The 23,106-nt window shown below is 37.3% G+C and overlaps 1 protein-coding gene across 1 annotated transcript in view; it reads right to left on the bottom strand.

Annotated features, from left to right (window-relative positions):
- The window catches only part of MCTP2 (multiple C2 and transmembrane domain containing 2), a 183,632-nt gene that overhangs the window by 11,027 nt on the left and 149,499 nt on the right, over positions 1-23,106 (bottom strand). The window contains exon 19 of the mRNA XM_045899479.2: positions 10,444-10,553. Within this exon, the coding sequence (XP_045755435.1) occupies positions 10,444-10,553 (110 nt within the window). The remainder of the gene's footprint in view (positions 1-10,443; positions 10,554-23,106) is intronic.

The raw sequence follows: 23,106 nt of genomic DNA, 5'->3' as shown, positions 1-23,106 counted from the left end.
GGGTCCTTCTTCTTCCCAGTCTTTATTTTCATTTACTTGGTTGTCTATTGACCCTTGACTTTGTGGCTAGGAACACAAAGAGATAAAAGATTTGTCTCTCAGTCTTTGTTTTTTTTGTGTGTGTGTGTGTGTGTTTTTAATGCATATGTGTGCGGGGAGATAGTGGGGGATGTGGGGGGACTAACCTATATCAGCTGCTAGGCACTTAATATGTGCCATTGTGCTAATATTTTTCATATCATTATTGTGATGGTCACCATAATTCTTCCAAGTAAAGATTATCCCCATTTTACACATAAGCAAATTGAGGCTGAGAGAGATTTTGTTTTATTTTGTAAATAACCACAATTCCATGAAGAGTCTAAGAAAAACCCAGTCATCTCACCCTCTTGTAATAGACTGTTATCAGTGTTTTTAATCTTTGCCCATAGAGAGGTACGTGTGTTTTTAATTTCTCACTTTTTAAAATTATAAGCAAATTTAAACACCTTTTAATAGGCATGCTCATCATTTTAGTTTGTTTCTCAAGTGATTTCTAGTTTATTTCTTTGTGAGGTGTCACTATTTGGGAAAGTGCTTAAGAAAACGGAATTTTAAGCATACTGACATTGGATTGAGTTTGGGTTCCATCTCTAATAAGCTACAGGAAAGTGATTTAATCATTCTGCACCAACATTTCTGCTCTGCAAAATGTGAATAATAATAGTACCTCTATCTTCTGCCAGAATCAAATAAGAACTTGCATTTAAGGTAGCTAGCACATTCTGTTTTTAGCACATTGTAAAAACTCAGAAAATGGAAAGCAGTTATGATTTGTCTATTGTGCCTTGAGCTGTTTTTGCTTGACTTTTTCCTCAGTAACCTAAAATATCTCTTTGGATACTAAAGAAATCAGTCCTTGGTCATATTCTTTACAGTGCTTTTCGCAATGTGTTCCTTTCTTGTCTTTTTTTGTCCGGTTTATGTATTTTTAAATATAAAATTATTTATGTTACATGACCAAATTTATCAATTTTTTTTTCCTGGTTAATTTCTAGATTTGGTAGCACTTACCAAAGACTTCCCCAGTCCAGCAACTTGACACCAACAAACTGAATAATTGATATTTTTCCCACTCTTTCCTCATGCCTATTTCTATGCTATTCTAAATTTATACATATACATTGGTCCATTTCTGACTACTCTTTTCCATAGTAAAACTTCTAGTTGAACTTTCTGGAGGGCGATTTCACATTTGGAGAAATGCTGTATGGATTCCCTAATGCTCCAGATTATGCCATGGCAGGAAGTTTAGCCTACAGATCTCCTTGCACAAGGATGCAGGGGCAGGGCATGAATACCACAGTAATGGTTGCTAGTTCTTAAAAAAGGAAATAGCTTCAGTATCATTAATAGCACAATATCTAAATAAAGGGAAAAATCTAAATCGATTTCTACTCTGTAGTATTATGCAGATTTTTGTTTTGTTCAATTCAGCATTTATTAAGCATCTACTATGTACACAGAGTTAGATAACCTTTATTCTGATCTTTTTTTCTTAGCATAAAGTTGCAGCTATATCTATCTTTAAAAAACAATGAGATCATAAAAAGGACAACCACACAAACACCCCTGCCCCCCAACACAGAGGTTCAAAGCTATATACAGTGAAAAAATAAATTGCATAAATAAATGTGGGTACTGTATATATATATATATATATATGCATATGCATGCATATGTTAATAAATTTACAGATGCACAAATATCACATATATAGATTTTTATCCTGAAAAAAACCTCTGATGGATATACAACAAGTTGTTAATGGTAGTTCAATATGATGGAAAGAAGGGGAAGAAAAGGAAGTATAGAGAATAAAGGGGGAATTCTGTTTGATTACTTTTATAATGGATGTGTACCATATTTATAATAAAAATAAAAACAAGATATGGAATCAATTACAATTAAATAAGTAAACACAAACATCAACCTTTATGCCTTAATTTTTTTGTTTGTTTTGTTTTTTGAAAGCAGAGACACAGTAGCAGATTCTGGATACAAATCAATGGATAGATACCATAGATTAAGAAGGATCCTGACTGGGACGACAATAAAAGTTAACAATTTATATTAGGCTGCGGTGAGTCATGCTGTAAACTTCAGGGTAACAACTAAAAGAACAGCAAAAGAGTCCTTACATTCTGAGCAAATAGATAAAAACTACAGATGAGAAAAAAAAAAAAACCACTCAGAACAAGGACAAAGAAAACAATAAAAACTACAAATTTAAATCGAAATATATTAGTAACCACATTAAATTTGAATGGACCACATGGTACAATTAAAAGACAGTGATTGTCAGAAACAAGAAAGAGATCTAAAACACAGACAGGTTGAAAGAAAATAATAGGAAAGTATATACTATGAAGAAACCAGCAAGCAGGAGATGGTATAGTCGTATTATTACTAGTTAAGATATTAAGGCAAAATTTCATTTATTGCTTAGATATAAGTAGGTCACCTCCTATTAATGATCCAATTCACCTGGAAAGTATAACAATTTTAATATGTACAACCCAGGGGCACTTGGGTGGCTCAGTCGGTTAAGCATCTGACTCTTGATTTCGGCTCAGGTCATAATCTCAGGGTTGTAAGATCAAGTCCCATGTTGGGCTCTGTGCTCAGCGCAGAGTCTGCTTGAGATTCTCTCTGCCCTTCCTCCCTGCTCACTCGCTCTCCTTAAATAAATAAAATCTTTAAAATAAAAGATACAACCCAAATAACATAGCTTTGGAATACAGAAAGCAAAAACTGACCAAGCTACAAGGAGATATAGATAAATCCACAGTGGAAAGTTTTGTTGTTGTTGTTGTTTTTTAAGATTTTATTTATTTATTCGACAGGGAGAGAGAGCAGGAACACAAGCAGGGGGACTGGGAGAGGGAGAAGCAGGCTTCCTGCCGAGCAGGGAGCCGGATGTGGGGCTCGATCCTAGGACCCTGGGATCGTGACCTAAGCCAAAAGCAGATGCCTAACGACTGAGCCACCCAGGTGTCCCCACAGTGGAAAGTTTTAATATACATCTCTAAGTAACTGATACAAGAAGTCACCAAAAATAAAAATCAGTATAAATACAAAAGATTGAACACAATCAACAAAATTAATCAATGCATACATATATGCATATATACACACACATACACATACACACACACACAATACACTCAGTAACCTTTCCAAGCTCACAGGGAGAGACAGAAGTAGGCCATTTTCTTGATCAGTGTTTTCTGACCATAAAGCAATTAAGTTAGAAATTGGGAACAAAAAGATAACCAGAAAATCTCCATATACTTGGAAATTAAGCAATATATTTCTTTGCCAAGGAAGAAATAAAAATAGAAAATAAAAAGTTTTTACTAAACTTGAATGATAATGAAAATATCAACACCAAAATATCTGGCCTGGAGCTAAAGTTATGCTTACAGGCAGTTGTAGAGCTTTAAATGTTCGGAAAAGAGAATAATTGTAATCCACTGATCTATCTTAAAGAGTTAGAAAAAAAAATACTAAATTAATCCCAAGGAAAGTAAAAGGAAGAAAGGAAAAAAAAATAAAGAGTACTAGTAATTAATGAAAAAGAAAACAGGTAGCAGGGAAGATTAACAAAGGTCAATGACGGTTCTTTCTAAAGACTAACATAATTAATAAATCCCCATCAAGAAAGAAGGGAAAACACAATTAACATCAAGCATAGAGGTGCCTGGGTGGCTCAGTCTGTTAAGCAGCCGACTCTTTTTTTTTTTCCTAGAAAGTCTTTGTCTGTTACGAATAATTGTTTTTTGTGGTTATCCCAAATGACTTTATAAATTTCATAATTGTGTTACTATTTCTGATTAAAGGTAAGCAGCCAACTCTTGATTTTGGCTCAGGTCATGATCTCAGAGTTGCGAGAATGAGCCCCACGTCGGGTTCCGTGCTATGCATGGAGCCTGCTTAAGACTTTCTCTCTCTCCCTCTGCCCACCTCCCCCTTTAAAAAAAATATCAAGCATAAAAAAGTGGACAATGCTACAGATCCTACTGACATTAAAGAAAGGATTTTATTAAATAAAAGGATTTTATTAACAAGCTTATATCAAAAAGTAGAGAATTTAAATGAAACAAGCAAACTCCAGAAAAGGAGAACTTACAGAAGCAGATGTGAGAAGAAATAGAATGGCTGAACACACCTATATATATCACAAAAATGGAATATTCAATTAAAACCTTTCCTAACAGAAAACTCCAGGTCCAGAGGCTTCACCAGCAAATTCTATTGAATCTTAAAGGAAATAATGACACCAGGCTTACGTAAACTCTTCCAGATAATGATAAAGAGAAAACACTCCCACATGTTGTATGAGCCTAGAATAATCTCTCCATAAGGAATTTAAGAACAGAAAATTACAGCTCAAATCTCATTAATGATGAGAGCTGCAAAAATCCTAGGCAAAGTAATAGTAAATAAAAATATAGCAACATATGAAGAGAGTGTATAGCGTGGCAAAGTTGGGTTTATTCCATAAGTGGAAGATTGGCTTAATATTTAAAAATCAAAACCAATAATAGACCACATTAGCAAAAACAAAGGAGAGGAAATTATCATCCCAATGAATGTAGGAAAAAAGTTTGACAAAGCTCACATTCACCATAAAAACTCTTAGTAAACTAAGAATAAAAGGGAACTTCTTTAATCTGATAAAGCGTCTTTACAAATCCCTATAGCAAATATCTTTCTTAGAGTAAAATGTTGAAAGTTTTTTCTCTGATATCACATAGGAGGAAAGAATGTTCACCAAGACCAATTCTGTTCAACATGGTACTGGAGCTAGTAACTGGTACAATAAAGAAAACATAGAAAAATGTATAAGGACTGGAAAATAAGGAAGAAAAATTATTCCTCGATAATATGTTTATGCAATAGAAAATCTAGAATAATAGTCTTCAGATAAAAATTAAGATAACTAAGTTTACCAAAATTTATAGATACAAAGTTGATGTAGGAAAATTAATTTCACTTCTGTATCTTAGTAGCAAACAAGTAGAAAATGAAATCTGAAAAAAAAAGATACCATTTAAAATATCATGGAACAATGGGCGCCTGGGTGGCTCAGTCGTTAAGCGTCTGCCTTCGGCTCAGGTCGTGATCCTGGAGTCCCTGGATCGAGTCCCGCATCGGGCTCCCTGCTCGGCAGGGAGTCTGCTTCTCCCTCTGACCCTCCCCCTTCTCATGTGCTCTCTCTCATTCTCTCTCTCTCAAATAAATAAATAAAATCTTTAAAAAAATAAAAATAAAAATAAAAAATAAAATAAAATAAAATATCATGGAACAAATCAAGTATTTGGGGATATATCTCACAAAAATGTGTCAAACTTCTATACATAAAACTCTAAAATAATACTGAAATAGATTCAAAATGACCTAAATAGAAGACTATATTAGAAAACTGAAAATTTTATCAAGATGTCAATTATTTTCCAATTAATCCTTATAAAGATCTCAATAGTTGTTCGTGTATGCAAGTGTGTGGTATGTCATGTGTATCAGTGTTGGATGCTTCATTTCTTTTTTTTTTTTTAAGATTTTATTTATTTATTTGACAGAGAGAGACACAGCGAGAGAGGGAACACAAGCAGGGGGAGTGGGAGAGGGAGAAGCAGGCTTCCCGCGGAGCAGGGAGCCCGATGCGGGGCTCGATCCCAGGACCCTGGGATCATGACCTGAGCCGAAGGCAGACGCTTAACGACTGAGCCACTCAGGCGCCCCGGATGCTTCATTTCTAATGAAGATGTGTATCACTCTCACAGACACCCTGTCAGATCCGCTCTCCCAACAGCCAAGTCAGTTAACTCTTGCATTTTCCCCTCAGCCACCCACAATTTTTTTTTTTTAAAGGGAGACATTCACTTTTAATTTTTTTTTAATTTAAGACACAGAAAAAGAAAGTCAAGACATTTTGCCAAAAATAATATTCATAATAGTCAATATTCTTAAGTAATACATGCCATCCACTAGTCTGAGCTCTTTATATCACTAATTCATTTAATTCTTCCAAAAATGTTATGAAGTAGGAATAATTATTACTCCCATTCTACAAATGAGTACTCTGAGTCATAAAAGTTAAATAACTGGTACCAAATCACTTACTCTCAGTACAAGTGACAGAATTAGGGTCTGAATTCAGAAAATCGGCTCAAGAGCCCACACTCACTGCCTCTACAGTAGGCACTGCAGAAAATGTAAAAAGGTACATTTTGCTCATTTAATTTGATACTCCTGTTTATACTGAGGACTTAGTTCAAAGACATTACACTGTAATTCCTCTAACACTCAAGAACTTACTAGACCTTCTCTCCATTAACATGGAGTAGCTTGTGCTGGTTTCCACAGAACACCCAAGGTTAAAAAAAAACCCTTTCAATCTCAAAATCAAACACTTCGTTGAACATTTTCACAGACTTTCCTAGTTTTCCTAACTTGAGAGCTCCCTAAATTCCTAAAAAAGGAATCCCTGACTTGGGACAGTAATGAGACAAATGAGCCAAACCTTTCAATTAGTGAAAAAAAATTCAATGAATCCCCTTCCTTCATTCAACCATTCAGGCTTAGTAACATGTCCTAAGAATATCATTTTCAAAGTTCCAAAGCACGAAACAAAAATCACTGTGACCATATCTGGTAAAAGGGGTAACAGCTCCATCCTGTATTTCCTCCCCCAACTGGGTGTTCCACCAGTTGACCTTTATGCCCATGGTATCTTGATTTTCCTCACTTCCCAGGCTAGGACAAATGAGGTCTTCTGACTCTTCTGCCCATGGAAACAGAAATGACTGATCATATAATCCTATACAGATTATTCTTTTGTAATGGACCCCACCTGATGCTTTCATTCACAAGGCATGGTTTTTACTCTAGCTTGTGAACCTTTTCCTCAGACCTCGTGTCTGGCCCTCTCTTTTGTCTTTCTGCCTTCATTCTATGTTCCTTTTGACATACCACTCTGAGTGAACAGAAGGTGAATCAGTCTATCACTCCCCTTGTCTTCACCATGATTCAAGCTGCACTTAACCTTCTTCCTCATATTTAGTGCCTAGTATTTCTCAACATCACTTCCCATCTAGAGAAGCTCTCCTTCCAATGAATATGGCTTCCAAACCTGACTCTGGAGCATTTGCAGGGATGACTTCCCTGTTCTAGGTTTCTCATTATCTCCTCTGTGGAGACTTCCCTCCTTAACCACTCAAAGATACAACTGTTGAAGGCAACACTCCATAATGAGAAGACATATAAAATATAGCCCTCTTCTGACCCATCCAGCCTGCTGAGATAATATAGATGCACCATGTTCAATAAATATTTTAGCCTGTTATAGACCTACATTTGAAATTTGTGTAATATTAGAGAAGGTAATTAGAGAAAGTAGAGAAGAGTAGAAAAAGAAAATATAGCTTGTTCCGTGTAAATGCAATACGATTGGGGTCTTCCGGGTCAGTAACTGGAAAGCTTTGCTCTGAGAGTTTTATGCAAGCTTACTTATTTACTAGTTGCCAGAAGTTGGGTAAAAGTTTTCCTGGTCCTTCAACACTGAATTATAATGGAATTCCAATGGAGTTACACATGCCATCCCACTTGAATGCCCAGCAGGAACTTTAAGGTCACTGTGGTAATGAATGGCCAAAGAATTAATAGGAGTGGAGCCTTATGCGCCTTCCTTCCTGTGCGGCAGCTGGGCAGAACAGTACTCTGTTCATGGCTGAAAATACGTCTCAGACATGGCCACCACAGCTGTTCTGGGCACTTCAGAGATGGGGGCCTGTTTAAATCACCCTGCCTTCTTCCCTCATCAGACACATTTCTTTGACCATTATCAATCGCACAACAGCCACATTTGTCTCTTAAGAGACCTTCAAGCATGGAGACAGTTTTACCAAACGCCACGGCCTTCCTTCCTCAGTCTTGCCCCCCACTCCACATCCTCTTATCCTCCTTGCTGCCAGAATGTCCCTCATCCAGTTTTTTCTCATGGACTTTTTTTACCCACTCAGGGTTCTGTATGATCTGCCTCACCTTCAAGCGCTAGCACCACCATCTGCTGTCACACAGATATACTAAACCCCAAACATCTCCCTGGATCTAGCACAGCCTTGAGCTTTGAACCTTTGCAGTCTCCCACCTACTGAAGTCCCCATTCATTAACTCTTTGCTCAACTATCTCTTCCTGTTATGACATGCTGATAAGATGTCTCTTCTTCAGAAGTGCCCCCTATCTGTCTTTCTCTCCCCTACACCCCTTTCTGGGCTGGTCAGACCTCTCCTGCCACCCTGTCTTACCTCTACCTCGCATCAATGCAACTGAATTCTAATTATTACTGTTCTCCCTCACTGGAAGATAGATCCTTAGAGGAAAATGGCATTCTAGTGTAGTAGTGAGGGCAGGTTCAAATCTAAGCTTCTTTTCTTACTAGTTCTGTGACCTTCAGTTACAGAGTTAATCACTCTGTGATTCCATTTTCTCATCTGTAAAATGGGTATACTAACAATCCTTAATCCAGAGGCTTGTTGGAATATTTAATCTGATTCCTGTCAGCAACTTTTTAAAGAAATTACTATGTGTGAAGGGTTTACAATAGCGTCTGTCTGGCACATGACATGAGCTGATGTTGCTATTATCATGGTTTTATGGAATATTTCTCATTCTTAGACCAGGTCAGTGCCTAACACTCAGAACTGAGAGTTAATGAGTGAATGAAGGAAGAAGTATAACGCCATCCTCATCACTTGACTATTTCCTATTGTCACTTATGTTTTTGTTAAACAATTTTGAGGGTAACTTCAGAAATCATTTGTCAATTTATATGAAATCTAGGTAGGCATCAATATATGGAAGGAAAAATCCTCCTGTTCTTTAATTTTTCTTCTAAGACATTGATAATGGGAATAGCAACATGTAAGTTCAGTAAAACTTAGCAAATTTGTTTAAAGATGATTTATAACTTATTTTATAAACAAAAAGAACACGTTTACTATGCCAACAATAAATGGCCACTCAAGAGCAACTGGATTTGATAAGGAATTGAGAAAGATCAGTATCCATAAAAAGTCCCATATGAGCTATTTATATTTCTTAATGTTCATTATAAACTGATTCCCCTGCATCTTGATATATAAAACTTTCCCTTGGCTTTTAGCACTAATATTAATCTCCTTTGCCCATGCAATTTCTTTTTTTTTTTTTTAAGATTTATTTATTTGAGAGAGAGAGAGAGCATGAGTGGAAGGGGCAGAGGGAGAGCGAGAGGGAGAGAGAATCTCAAGCAGACTCTGCACTGAGCGTGGAGCCCGACTCATGACCCTGAGATCTCATGACCCTGAGACCATGACCTGAGCCAAAACCAAGAGTCAGATGCTTAACCAACTGTACCACCTAGGCACCCCTACCCATGCAATTTCTAAATATTATCTTCTTTACTTAAAAAACTATAATGGACAGTAAAATAAGAAAAAAGGTATCCATGAATCTTTAGAAAGAACAATATAGTTGATATAATTCTGGATTTGAAGGAGGAAATAAGTTTGAAATTAAAAGAAAAAAAATTTTAAATTGCTCTGTTCATTGGTACCAAATGAAGACCAAGTTAAACAGAGTTCATGATGTCTGAAACAAAACAAACATGAATCACAGAAACAGTCTTTCTCAACTGAGACTCCATTATAGATTTATTCGTTGTGACCTAAGGTAGGAAGTGGCAAGCTATGGGTTGGATTTAAGTCAACTCTAGCCTGCCACCTGTTTTTGTAGATAAAGTTTTGTTAGAACACATATCACAGCCATCCGTTTAGGTATCAATGATGCCTTTTATACTTAACAGAGTTGAGTACTTGTGGTCCACAAAGATGAAAATATTTACTCACTGCCTCTCATAAAGAAAGTCTGTTGACCCATGTCAAAGGTACCCATGAATGTGATGAATTAACTTCTCATCTTTGTATCCATGATGCTACTATCTATGTACGGCTCTTTGGTAAGTTGAGAAAAAAAGCATTTACTGTGTTCCATGTTTCAGTTGAAAAAGGCAATTTTAGAGCATATTTGCTTCCCTTTTTATTTCTGAATAGGATACTCTATTTTTTTAATCTATAATTTATCACCCAAATGAGGATACTTTTGAGAGTGAACTAATTATGCTGGGGCAATTGGTGTGAATTGGCCATATGGTCGCCCTGGTTCCAAGGCACTACCCAACTGTGAAGCTGACAAGCCCAAAGAACAAACCAACAAATATAAATAGGGTTGCTCCAACACGGTAGCTTTTGTTTCTTTTGTTTTTGCATTTACTGATCCCTGCCCTCCCCACCCTCTTACCCCCACTGCCCTAATGTATGGCAGCTCTACTTCAAACACAACACAAATGTAAAACTTACTTTTTAATTCTTTCTCCAAAAGAAGCTATTTCCTCCAAGATGTTTTGAACAGTTGAAACAATATCCTGTACCATATAGATTCTCTCAATTAACCCCTTTTTCTCAGATTCCTAGGAAACATAAAAGCAAGATTTAGCTCAGTCACTTCATTTTTATTGTCCCGCTATAAAAATTACTTTACCGTGCAACAGAGTGACTCAAGAGATGCATCACATTTTTCACAACTTAAAGTATTTATTGACTCCAAAGAACTGTTGCCCACTCATTCAGATGCAACCATTCACATTGTGTCTCAGTCACTACCTCAGTGTGAGGAAGTGATGTGTGGAAGCCCCACAGAACCAAGAGTTTCATTTCTCTGTGGAAGCTACTGCTTCTGACAGAGAACTCGGCAGCCCCTTCCATTTGGCTGACCTTGATTTCCTGTTTGGCTTCACAAGGTTATCTGCCAGCTCACCTTACCCCTATCCCCTCACAGTCCTTCAGGTATGTTTCCAGCATGTGAAATCCAGATGATAGGTTTCCTAGTACTGTGGCTTCTTTGTCAAACTCTGCTGTGTTTTTAGTCATGTTTTAAACCCACTGCAAGTCTGACAAACATTTCAGTTATTCTTTGGCAACCACCTCAGAAACAGAGTAGGCACCTGGAGGCAGACTACAAAGTCACTGCTGGAGATTGCATCCTACACAGGTTACTCCCTTGGCGGATGCTCAGTGATTGACTGGCTTTTTCTTCATAGAAGTAGAAGCAAATACAAGTTCATCTTCCTCAGTCTCCAATTCTTCACGTGAAACAGAATTCAGCCTCCTAAGAACACTGTCCTTACTTTGCTTATAGAAAATCTCAAGTGTGTTTTACCATGTTAGGCAGCTAATGCTTCTAAAAAGAATTTAGAAATCACTCAAATGTTGGAAAAAGAGGATTCCCTAAAGAGTGGTATTTTTACACAATTTCTTATGTTCTGATACCATAATCTAGCTCCCTGGGAACTCTACTGGAACTGGGATTTAGCTAGTATCCTCTCAGCTCTTGCCTATCTGGGTCATTGTAGACACTACATCTAACCAAAAACCAAATCAAAAACCTCAAATTTTTCTTTATCTAGAATTTTACTTGAGTTAGAATTGTACTAAATTTATGAGAGTATTTTAAGAATAACCTTCTGTGCAGCAAAAGAAAATATTTCACTCTCCTCTTGCATTCTCTGTTCCATCAAACTGGACACAAGTTGGGTGGGAAGGGGAATCTACCACCCGGCAATTGTGGGTAAAAGCACCAGGATGGCAGAAATGTCACAAAAGCACGAATTATGTACTTCAAGTTATGTCCCTTCTCCCACCTGTCCTTGATCATGAAGCTACTTGGCAGAAGCAGACCACGGAGAGGGCAGAGGTTAGAATGCACCACTGTCAGCCCCTCTTTAGTAAAGGGTGCTGGGATGGTTTGAAGAACCTCTTACCATCTGGGTTGAACTCCTTAATCCAAGCAGTCTGTATAGAAGGAGAAGGCAGGCTCATTGTGTCCTCTTGCTACATCAAACTAGCAAAACATTTGTAGTTTTTCACTCCAATTTAAAATTCCTTATTTCCCTTACCCTCTAATTCTTTCAGCAGCTTGCATTAAAAATTAGATATGCTGCCAGAGCAACCTAATTCATGCTCGGCAACATCTATTAATGGGCACAATGGTGAAAACCCATCTCTGTCTGCTACATAAGTATTCATGTTTATAAAGGAGGATTTGAAAGCACCAGGGAATTTGACCCAAAGGGCAAAAGGAGCTTCCTCTTTTCAGCAGCATAGATTTTAGGTCAAAACAATTTCTTGGAAAATGACTCAAATTTCCATGTGGCTCAAATTCATAAAAAGTCCTAGTTCCATTGACTCTGTGTGTGTGTGTCTGTGTGTGTGTTTCCCTCCCCCCCCCCCCCCAATGAAACACCCAAATGCCAAGGTTCTGGTTGTGAAGGAAATGTAAGTTAGTATACCAAAATAATAAATGATTGTCTCAATGTCCTTTTCCTTTTTAATGAATTTGATGTTTTTGTTTGCATATTTAATATTCAAAGACAAGGCTAAGAGTCCCACCATATCTAAGCTAGCAGGATAGTAATTTATCAACCAAATCTTTACATTTTGAAGAGTAAAAGTAATCAGAACTCCATAATTTTTAAAATATTTATCAACTATCAACTTGATTTTATCATATCAGTGAATCCACATGATTATTTCATTTTATTTTTATAAATACATTACTTAAAAAATTTTTTAAAAACATATTTTACGTATATTAAAATGAAACTTATTTATGTTATCTGGACATTTTTAAATGATACATAAAGAATGATTGTTTGTGCTACAGATTCACATATTTAACTGGTTTCCTAGTTATAGATGTTTATAATCCCAGGTCAGGGTATTTTTCAAAAGAATGTACTTTTTAATACCATCTTTTTATATATTTCAGAAAATTGTCCTCAATCATCTTCAGAGCTGCACTTAATAGTCATTAAATTGACACCTTTAATTGACTCTGTGGATCATAATTTTAATTATGAAAATACTCTCTCTACAGGCACTGAGGTACCTTGAAATCTCACACCAAAAAATGTGTTATATGGAGAAAATCATTATCAATTTTAATTTTTAAATGTTGAGATCCATATATATTTTAACCGAAATATTTTCAAAGGCACTGCCTTTTTGTATCTGCATATGAATTTTCTCTGTCAACATTTTTTCAAGACAAAACTTCAAGTAAGTTGTATCCGTAATTCCTTTGAATGTTTCACAAAATCTATGCTGCCAAATAAATGGCTTCTCAATTTCCTTCCATTCTTGGGTCAAATAGATATTTACTCTATTAAAAATCAAAAGATTTTTTTCCACAAATTGAGGTATCCCAAAGGGTAACTTCAGAATTAAATATTGAACCATGCACAACATTTGATCTCATAGTTTACTTTGTGCTGAATGTTCCTTGTTTTTGTAAAAAAAAAAAAAAATCAGTGTCTTTTTCCAGTTCTTTCAAAATTCACTTGCACTCACCTTTTAAAAGCTTTCAAAGATGAAATTACTTAGCATTTCAGTCATCGAAGATTTTGAATAAAAATTTCCAACTGATTATGACCCAAAGGCAACAAAAAGAGATTTCTTTTTTCACAAGAGTTCAATAGCTCTGGAAAATGTTTAAGTTGACTAAGAGCTCTTCAAAGGTTCAAACATTCCTAAAATCAAATTGATGACCAGCAGCAAAAAAACAGAGTACACATTGCCACACTGAAGTGTATTTTTATATTTGAAATATCTTTGTCACAAAAAACTTTGTTGTTTCTAACCAACACTGTATATATAAAATATTTATAATTATGTGTGGACACGACAGCTTCTAATTCCATCAATGGAGCATTATCATTTGTCTGTACACAATCATGAATAATCAGGGCACTGTGGCCAATCCCAAGTACATTTCTGCCTCATAAATGCCTTCATTTTGTAAGAATATCTTATTAGCCATGATGCTGTCCTCCATCAAAGTTTGCATTTATACTATCCCTACAAAATTAAATAATCCCCAATGCTAAATGTTTCAGCTAAATTTATGTTGGCATTCCTGATGTCAGAGATTTTATCATTTGTAAAACTAGCAAAAGCTTTATTTTGGTTCCATATATTGGTTGAAAAAAATCAAAATAATTTTAGAATTAACTTATTTGATATTCTGTTTCAATCGGTTTGACTCTGCCCAAGATTTTTCAGACATTAGTTCTATTGGAGTCAACACATTAACAGCTACCTTGCCATTTTTCATACATGTACAATGAAACCTTGGAATGGAAAAATCAGATAAATGTAGAATAGTCATTTGATCTAAAAGAAAAGTCATACTCCACAGAGAGATATGTAAACACAACTTTTTGGCTTCATAAATAAAAGCATGTTTCCAGAAATGGTCTTCTTAATGTAACTACTAGCTGTTGAAGGCTCTTTAGCAGATTTGTAACTTAAGTTTACATGTACAGATGATATGACCATGGCCCCAGGGGACAGACAAGAAATGTAAACACACATCTATCAGTTAGCTCATCAGTAATTATCTTGACAAACAGAATATCATTACTTGATTATTTCTTAAACATGAAGTCTGACTTGACTATTTACTCACTGAAAAAGCTTTATCAAACAGTAAAAAAAAAGTGCAGATTTATTTACTCATTGGAATGAGTGAAACAAAACATAAAGTGTTGAGACTACTTTTTATTCTTTTATCCACAGGACTGTTTAAATTCTGCATATACTTAACATACACTCACCCTATCATTTTTCATCTTTCCCACTAACCCCACTAGAATTGGCAGTTTGGAGGCTTTATTCATCGTATAAATTTGGCAATAGCCATGCCTCAACAGGCTGGTATGCCACGTGACTGACTGGGGGGACTGGGGAGCATCAGAGGCTTCTCCACCACCACTTGAGACAAGAAGGGGTGAACTCATCTGAAAGCACTTTGTTTTATCAGTGACCATCCAAAAGCTTTCCTTTAAAGCTAGGTTTTAGTGGCTTAGCCCCTGAAAAGGGTCAGGAAAATAGGTGGGTTATCCCTGCTTGTTATCCCTGGTTGGATTTAACCGGGTGTGTGTGAGATCTCTGGTCACTGCACATGCAACCCCAGGGCTACTAGGAAAAACCACAGCAGAAGCAGAATGCACAAACGACAAGCCGAAGCAATTTATCCCAGTGTTATTTGAACGGAAATATTAAATACAATACTTAGTATTTAAACAAAATGGGGGGGGAGACAGCAAATGGAAATTTTCTGTGCAAATAGGGACATGTGGCATAGGATTCCAGTCCAGAACTCCAGAGCAAGTGTACCTCCATTACAAGAAGCCCCTTAAAAAAAAAAACCCTTGGGCGCCTGGGTGGCTCAGTTGGTTAAGCGACTGCCTTCGGCTCAGGTCATGATCCCGGGGTCCTGGGATTGAGTCCCGCATCGGGCTCCCTGCTCGGCGGGGAGCCTGCTTCTCCCTCTGACCCTCTCCTCTCTCATGCTGTTTCTCTCTCGCTCGCTCTCCAATAAATAATAAATAAATCTTTAAAAAAAACAAACAAACCCTTAACTGTCTAGTGGACATTTCACAAGGTAGGTATTCAGCTCACACTTGTTCTTTTTGGCATTTGCTTCTTTGATGTCTATGGGTTTCTGTTCTGTCTCTTTCTGTACCATCAAATATATAATTTTGAGATTCCTCAATCAGTTACATATTGCCACCTACTCTTTCATTCCAGCATTATTTTGCCCAATACTCATGAGAATGTATGTTAAATGATGCCTTTTGAAAATATTTCAGAAACATTACTTTCCATTCTTATATTTAAGAGCTGGGGTAACCAGGGATTGCTTGCACCAAGAGGTGAAAAGTTAACAAAAATAAACCAACCAACCAACCATGAGACTTACCAACTCTACCCAGGCCTACACATTTTGTAAATAACACGCTAGGGGTCAGAAGGAACTGGGTTCAACTCTGTCTTTTCATCTATCAGTTTTTGTGATCACGGCAAATTCCTTACCCATTCTGAATCCCTATTTTGCTATCTGGGAAAAGAGAGGGCCTAATCATTTCCCAAGTGTTTGAAGAATTAAATATCATTCATATCATAAGATATGTAAAGCACTTGGTACACTCCAGACACTTCATAAACATACGTCCCTTCCTTTTGAGAATGCAAAGAGATAAAAGAATGAATAACCTTCGATCTAGTTGAAAGAATACTGGGGTTAATTTAAGTTTCAAAAGCAATGATCTTCCAAGACAAGTCTACTCATGTTGCCCTGCGTCGTACGGAAAGATCATCTGGCAGTTTTATCTGCATCATGCTGGCTTTATTTACACGTCTCAGATTGAACCACGGAATGTGGTGATAACAGTTTAGCAAACACAACACTACATCTGCGGCTGCCACCAAATTGCCTGGGAAGAGTAACAGAGATCCATTCAGAAAGACAGAACTGTTATCACATGTGCTTGTGTGTTTCCTTAACATAGGAGGCTTCTGATTTATAGAGGGAAATGTGTAATAAAAAGAGTGGAAGAGTGGTGGCCACTGGTGTGATTAAACAAATGCACAAAAAAATTGTGACCAACCACGCACCGCACTCTCAGAGCCCTACATTTGAGAAAGAATGGATTTTACTTCTTACTACAAACTTGAAAAACCAGTAAGGTGGAAGTCAATTCACGTGATTTAGGGTCTACTTCGTGATAAAGCTTGCATCACAATATAATGGAAGAAATGAGAGCATGGAACTTTTCAGATACAGAATTACAATTTCATAAGGTTCCTTTGTTTTCTGATATACCATAAAGAAAGACTGGTCCTCACTGTAAGAAAAATGATGACAAGCTCCATCTCTATAACCTAAAAATGTATATTATTCTACACAGACACACAAATATATGTAAGATCATCACTTTCTTCATTGTCCATTTGTTTATAAAATATGAGAAAAATAAACCTGAGTCTTTTGGCTAAGTTTGTAAAGCAGCCGAATTGAGAACAAATCATGTGCTTGCTTTATAAATAAAACCAAAAATGAAGCAGGAGGCAAATTCATCCTTCTTCAGGCCTTGTTGCCACCCCCACAGCTCCAATGACTACAGCACTGTAGGTGTAATAAACCAGCTGGGAGCCTCTGGGAGAGAATTCACACCATCAAAATGAATTTACAACTCAGAATTAATTATATAATCAGTATGTTACTTTAAATATTTCCCACATGTTCTGATTTAGGAAAAAAAATCCTCATTCCTCAATTAATTACCTAAGCAAAACCGGGGAGACGGCCCTGAAAATGGACCATGTCAGAAAAAATCCTTTCGACATGTTTAAAAATGGAGTAGTATTTGTCACAGGATGGGGAGCATTCCCAAAAGGGATCAATGCAAAATTCTGTCTCAAGATCTTTCCAATAATTCCAGCCCTCTAGAGCAAAGGCACAAAAATATAACTTGGACTTTCAACGGGAGTATGTTTGGTCTGTTTTATCCTACGGAATATTAAAAGCCTATGAAAACTTGGAAGAATTGAAGAATTATAAATGCCAGAAAATTTGAAGAATTATAAATGCCAGAAATAGATTGAGCGGGATTTAGCATGGAAAACACACAACCACCACCAAAAAAACCCCGAAATCTCAGTATCTGTCGTAACAAATAAGAAGCAATATTTCTGATAGATGAGATAAAAAGCTATTCCTTGGGAAGCTTGGCTTTCTGCACTGGCAACTTCTTCCCATGAGAGTTGGGGGAATGTGCGCGTGTGTGCATGCACTTTCACATACGCATGCGCAGGCACACCACACCCACACACACACACCACACCCACACACACACACACACTCACTCACTCAACTCCATGGCGCATGCACACATGAGCACATCTCCCCCCGCCCCGACACACACACAGTCAACTCCATGGCGTATGCGCTTTCAATGGGGGGAAAATTCTGTAGTTTTTCAGGAGAGCACTTCTTTCTCAAGTATACTTTTGCTTAGGGAAATGAATATAAAACAGACCGGATTTTAAATCAATATCATTTCTAAGTGGTTTTTAAACTGCTCTGTTCATTTCAGAGAGCGCTTCCACACTGGTATTTACCAACCCGTTTTCTTGGCTTGCAACAAGAATCTCATCTGGTATTACAGGGAAGGGCTGAAAAATGTAAAAGAATGAACAACATCAAGAGGAAGATATTGATAAAACACAAATGAAAAACTGGAAACAGTCTATGATAATTATTTGGCATTTAGACCTCAGGAAGATTGGTTTCTGAGCCAACTGACAGATGCATGATGCCCCCCCAGCCCCCAAGGCAAACAGGGAGGGCTAGTGGTTTTCTGCAAGTACTGGAGATAGTTCTCTGTAACTACTATAGGTAGACACACAATGAGCTGCAATTGCTGACTTTACTGTGTGTGTCCTTTAGTTTTCTTTGAGGTAGGGGAGTGAGAAGGGCGGAAGATTGAACATTAATGTGATCGAGCAGTGCAACAAGTGATTCTTACTACCCTAAGACTCAGCTCCAACATCACCTCCTTCAGTGTTCCTGATTCACACACACACACTTCCTCTTCACTGCCCAACCTAGTGTACAAACTTTAACGGAAGTAGGAACTACTCTATACTCCAATTATTTAGAGGACCATGTTTATAGTTATAATCTTTGTACCTATAGAGGCTCAGAGAGGGAGAAAACACTCCATAAATATATAATAATGCAGAAAAATGAACGGATAAATTAATGACATGTTTCCTTCATGACAGTGTGGCATGGTCCAAAATAGATCTGATTTAGGTCAGAAGAACTGGATTTGAGTTTTGCTACTAACCTAACTAGTTAATTTCTCTTAATTTGTAGATGGGGGGAAATAACATCAAATTTAATGGTTTATTTTGAGTACTGGATGGGCTAAACTACATAAAAACAGTACGCAAATTATAAACCCTCTACTAATATTAACATTTTTATAAATATAATTACTTAACTAATATTCAAAATAATGTTTTATATTATTACTTTTGTGTCCTTTATTACTTACTTTAAATTATTACTTTTCCCTTGAGGAAAAGAGAGGGGTCTTCACCTATCAATTACCTTGTAAACTCACTGGATAATCAGGATTTAGGGCAAACCACCAGGGAACAGAGGAGGGTTCCATTAAGAAAGACAAGAGAACAGCTACTATCCTCGGAAAAACAATGACTTGTGGATAATGGAGATACAATGCCCAATGTATTCTATATTAGCATGATGTAAACATTTTAGGCAATGAGAAATTAAACATCTAGACACAGTACAGTCTATAAAACCAGAGCCTCTGACTGCATTCTGTTAGACAGTGCACATAAACTAATAGAAGGATAGATAATCCATCTGATTTATACTCTGGTATATCATATTTCACAACATTTGGGAATAACACACCAAGTATAACCCTTACAATAGAAATCACAAAGAAAATACACAAGTACTAGGAATATTATTGAGCCTGAAACTAGCAGGATGAAAAATGGTCCAAAAGGTCAGATTAGTAACATTTCTGGATGATTTCAAAAGGTAATGAAGCCAACACATTTTTTAAGAATGGGGGCTTGAGTTTTAAAAGAAAAGTCAGAGCAAGTCAATGTGTCAGAGAAAAGACTGCAGTAAAGAGGGAAGCCAATCCCTTCCCATTCAAAACATGCATAAACTGATAATTAAGAATTGGCTGGAATCCATTTTAATATTAAATTCTTGAAAGTAAGACTACCGTTTGGTAGAAATGGTAGCAATTAAAACTTCATCACTAAAAAATCACATTAAATCAAATTAAAAGGAGTTAAATCAGAGCAACCATTTACTTTATTTCCCTGAAAGTTATTCTTTCTTTTTTTTTTTTTTTTTAAGACTTTATGTATTTATTTGAGAGAAAGAGAGAGAGATAGCCTGCCAGGAGGGAGCCCAACACGAGACTCGATCCCAGGACCCTGAGATCATGACCTGAGCCAAAGGTAGATGCTTAACCACTGAGCCACCCAGGCACCCCCCTGAAAGTTTTCCTTAAATACATCCTCTACAATATGCCCTATATACAGATTGCATATGCCCTGAAAGTGTGTGTGTGTATTCAACTATTGCTAACCTTCCAAACATATTGTCTTTGTATTTTCTTGAAAATAGCACATTTTATCATTTTAAAGTACCACTGCTCTGTCAATAGGTTAAAAAATCACTAATGAAACGAATTTGCTGTGTTTGGGACATTGTTAAGAAGGCACAAAGGAATCATAAGCAAAACTACTCTCACACTGAGATTGTAAGAAGAAACTTTCTCCAAGGATGATGGTCTCCCCTGGTTGGGACATAGATCATCGTCTCTCTCTGGAATAAGAAAACACAGGGAATGAGGCATCATGGGCCTAGCCCACTCATCCAAAGGATGATGGAGGTTATATTACAGCAAGAACTCCTTCTAGATAATAGGCCACGTGCTTCTCTCCCTAAGAAGGTTCTGCTTGGGATGAGTGGACTAACCAGTCTGGAGAACGGAAACCATGTTAAACACTGAAATTGATGGTTTAAAATGTACTTAAATTTTAATGATGATATCCTGATTTGTGAAGACAGCATGGAGATACAATATTCATTTGTATCCTTTTGTTGTAAAATGTTCCACAACTGATCCACAAAAATGTATTAGATGTTTATTTTCTTAAGAAAAACATCCATATCTGTTTTCTCGCCCACAATTGACACAGAAGGGCAATTTTTCCCCCCTAAACACCCTAAGACTATTGTGCACTCATTGATCATCCTAGAACAGATCATTCAAGTCCTATTTCTGACAGCCAAGTTAAAGACACACCAACTCACAATGCAGGCATTATAGTGCAATTTCCTTATGATATAGCAAGACAGGATTTTTTTTTATTACATGCCCTTATGATTTCTTCTTGCTGATGTTAATAGTAAATGCTAAAATATTCTATGTAAGCATTTGTCGGGCTGGAAAAAGAAAGAAACTCTAATGCAAGTATTTATACCTTCCGCAATGAAAACAAGATTATTATTGCTTTGCGTGACCTTTCCTAAGTATGGGATACAGCACTTTACACAATAGTTTCTTGGTTCATGCTTCAATTACTGACCTTTACTGTGCAGAAAATTAATGCAATTTTCATTGTAATCCATCCGTACAAATAAGGTCCACATAGAAGAATTCCACATTTGGAATCTAATACAAATAGGAAATGTCATCTGATTGCTGTTGGCTGAACTTAGCCATTATCTGTTTGTTCAGGGGTCCCCAGAAAACTACACTTGTAACAAGCAATTTCTTGCATGGGCCATCAGGAATAAGAAAGAAAGATTTCCTCTCTTCAAAGTTTAGTTTGTACAGTTAGTTTCCTAAAAGCCAAAAAAGTAGTTACCTGAAGGTTCTATGTTATAACTGAAAGTCCAGACACACACACACACACACACACAGGCACACAACTGTGCAATCTAATTTGGCTTCTCATACCGGTCACCACCATGGACTTCTGACAATGAAAACGAGCAAGAGGCTACAGTGATATCATTTTACAACAATCCCCCTTCCAGATAATAAAAGTATGACAGACCCCAGACCACGTCCAGGTCTGTGCATCAGAGATTTGCAGAATATACAGAATGCGTCTATCTCCCAAGGAAGCTGTGCCAGGGGGGCCCCTCATGTGCTTTCAACTTCCACAGTTGCCTGTGATGGTATTTGGTGGGAAGGGGTGCTGGCAATTAAGGAATGTCACTTTCAAGATGGATAGTTTGGATAGAAAGGAGTTTCCTCTCTTCTTCTGGTTTGGAAGGAAACGGCTGTGTGTTTATAATTTGTAAACAGCCCATCGCTCACTGGGTGTGTTACAGTTCCCAGAGGCATGGTCTGTCATGTCTAACATGCACCAGAAGCCAGGAGGGTTCTGTGGGTAAGCCCTTCGGTATATCACAAGATGGAGGGCGGTGGCCCAGTGGCTGTGTGTGCAGGTCTATGACGAGCACGTCTCAGTCGTGGAGTCTGCTCTATGTGGAGAAGAAATGATGGACTGTAATATATATTGGGATGATGTGGGCTCCAGAGGTCTTAAAGTTGAAAATCCCTCTATACTTTACAAAATCTCTCAGAGATGTGAGATTGAAAACATATGAATAAGGACTACAAAGTTCACCAGTCTCCCTAACAGTAGAAGGGTTGCATTAAGCAGAAAGAGGTATAAATAGAAGTCAACATTTCATTTTAGATTTATTTCTCTGGATGATTTCATAGACCTGTAAAATTGAGGAAGCAAACAAACATGGCCATGCTGTGGCTGTTAAAGGCCCTATGAAAATACTACAATCGAAGTATCTCAAGAATGGAATTGCCCTGAGGGTAATGAGGAACATCCCGATGCCCATGCTCTGTGTGTAGCAGGTTTGGCATACCTGCCATGGGGAGGGCAGTCCTTGGATAAACACAAGAGCTCCAAAGCTCTTCCATGTAGATGTTACGGCTCCAACTCAGTCATCCTTGCCCAGGAAGGCTTGAAGCCCAACTGGCTCTACTTCCAGACCCCCAGGCCCCCAGACAACCCTTGAGGCACCTCAGTAGAAGGCTGGCTTGTGACAATCACTGGTCTAGACTCCATGGCCCAAATTTCTTGTTTGCCAGGTCACACCACCTTTTCATTCATTTCCTTCTTGTTGGATGCTCTCCTTTATCAGATGGGCCAAAGACACACGGTCATAATGATCTCTAAAGGGCAGATGACGCCCTCTTCTACGGAGGGCTCATTTTAACAGACATAGCCAAACAGAAGAAAATCTTCCTCACTTCCAAGCCTTGGTACATAAAATTTAGCATTTTGCCCGGTAAAAGTTTAAAGTAACTTCATCAATACTTGTGCTTCTTTTGGTAAAACATCCCATCATCATGCAGGTTAGCTTGGCTATGACTATTTTTCCTACTCAAGGAGTTACATTACTCAGAAGCAACACACATCGATTCATCAAGAAGGAAGCTGCATCTGTGTGACCTTATTCTGGAAAGAGTCAATACCATTTTTTAAAAAAAATATTATGCTTTATCTTATTATTTTGCTATTAAT

Source organism: Mirounga angustirostris, unplaced genomic scaffold (genome assembly GCF_029215605.1).
Source record: "Mirounga angustirostris isolate CCGP_5_RB_7025 unplaced genomic scaffold, mMirAng1.0.hap1 SCAF_9, whole genome shotgun sequence".
In the NCBI taxonomy this organism is placed as follows: domain Eukaryota; kingdom Metazoa; phylum Chordata; class Mammalia; order Carnivora; family Phocidae; genus Mirounga; species Mirounga angustirostris.
Note: the sequence above shows the minus strand (reverse complement) of the source record. Positions and strands in the feature narration are given on the sequence as shown.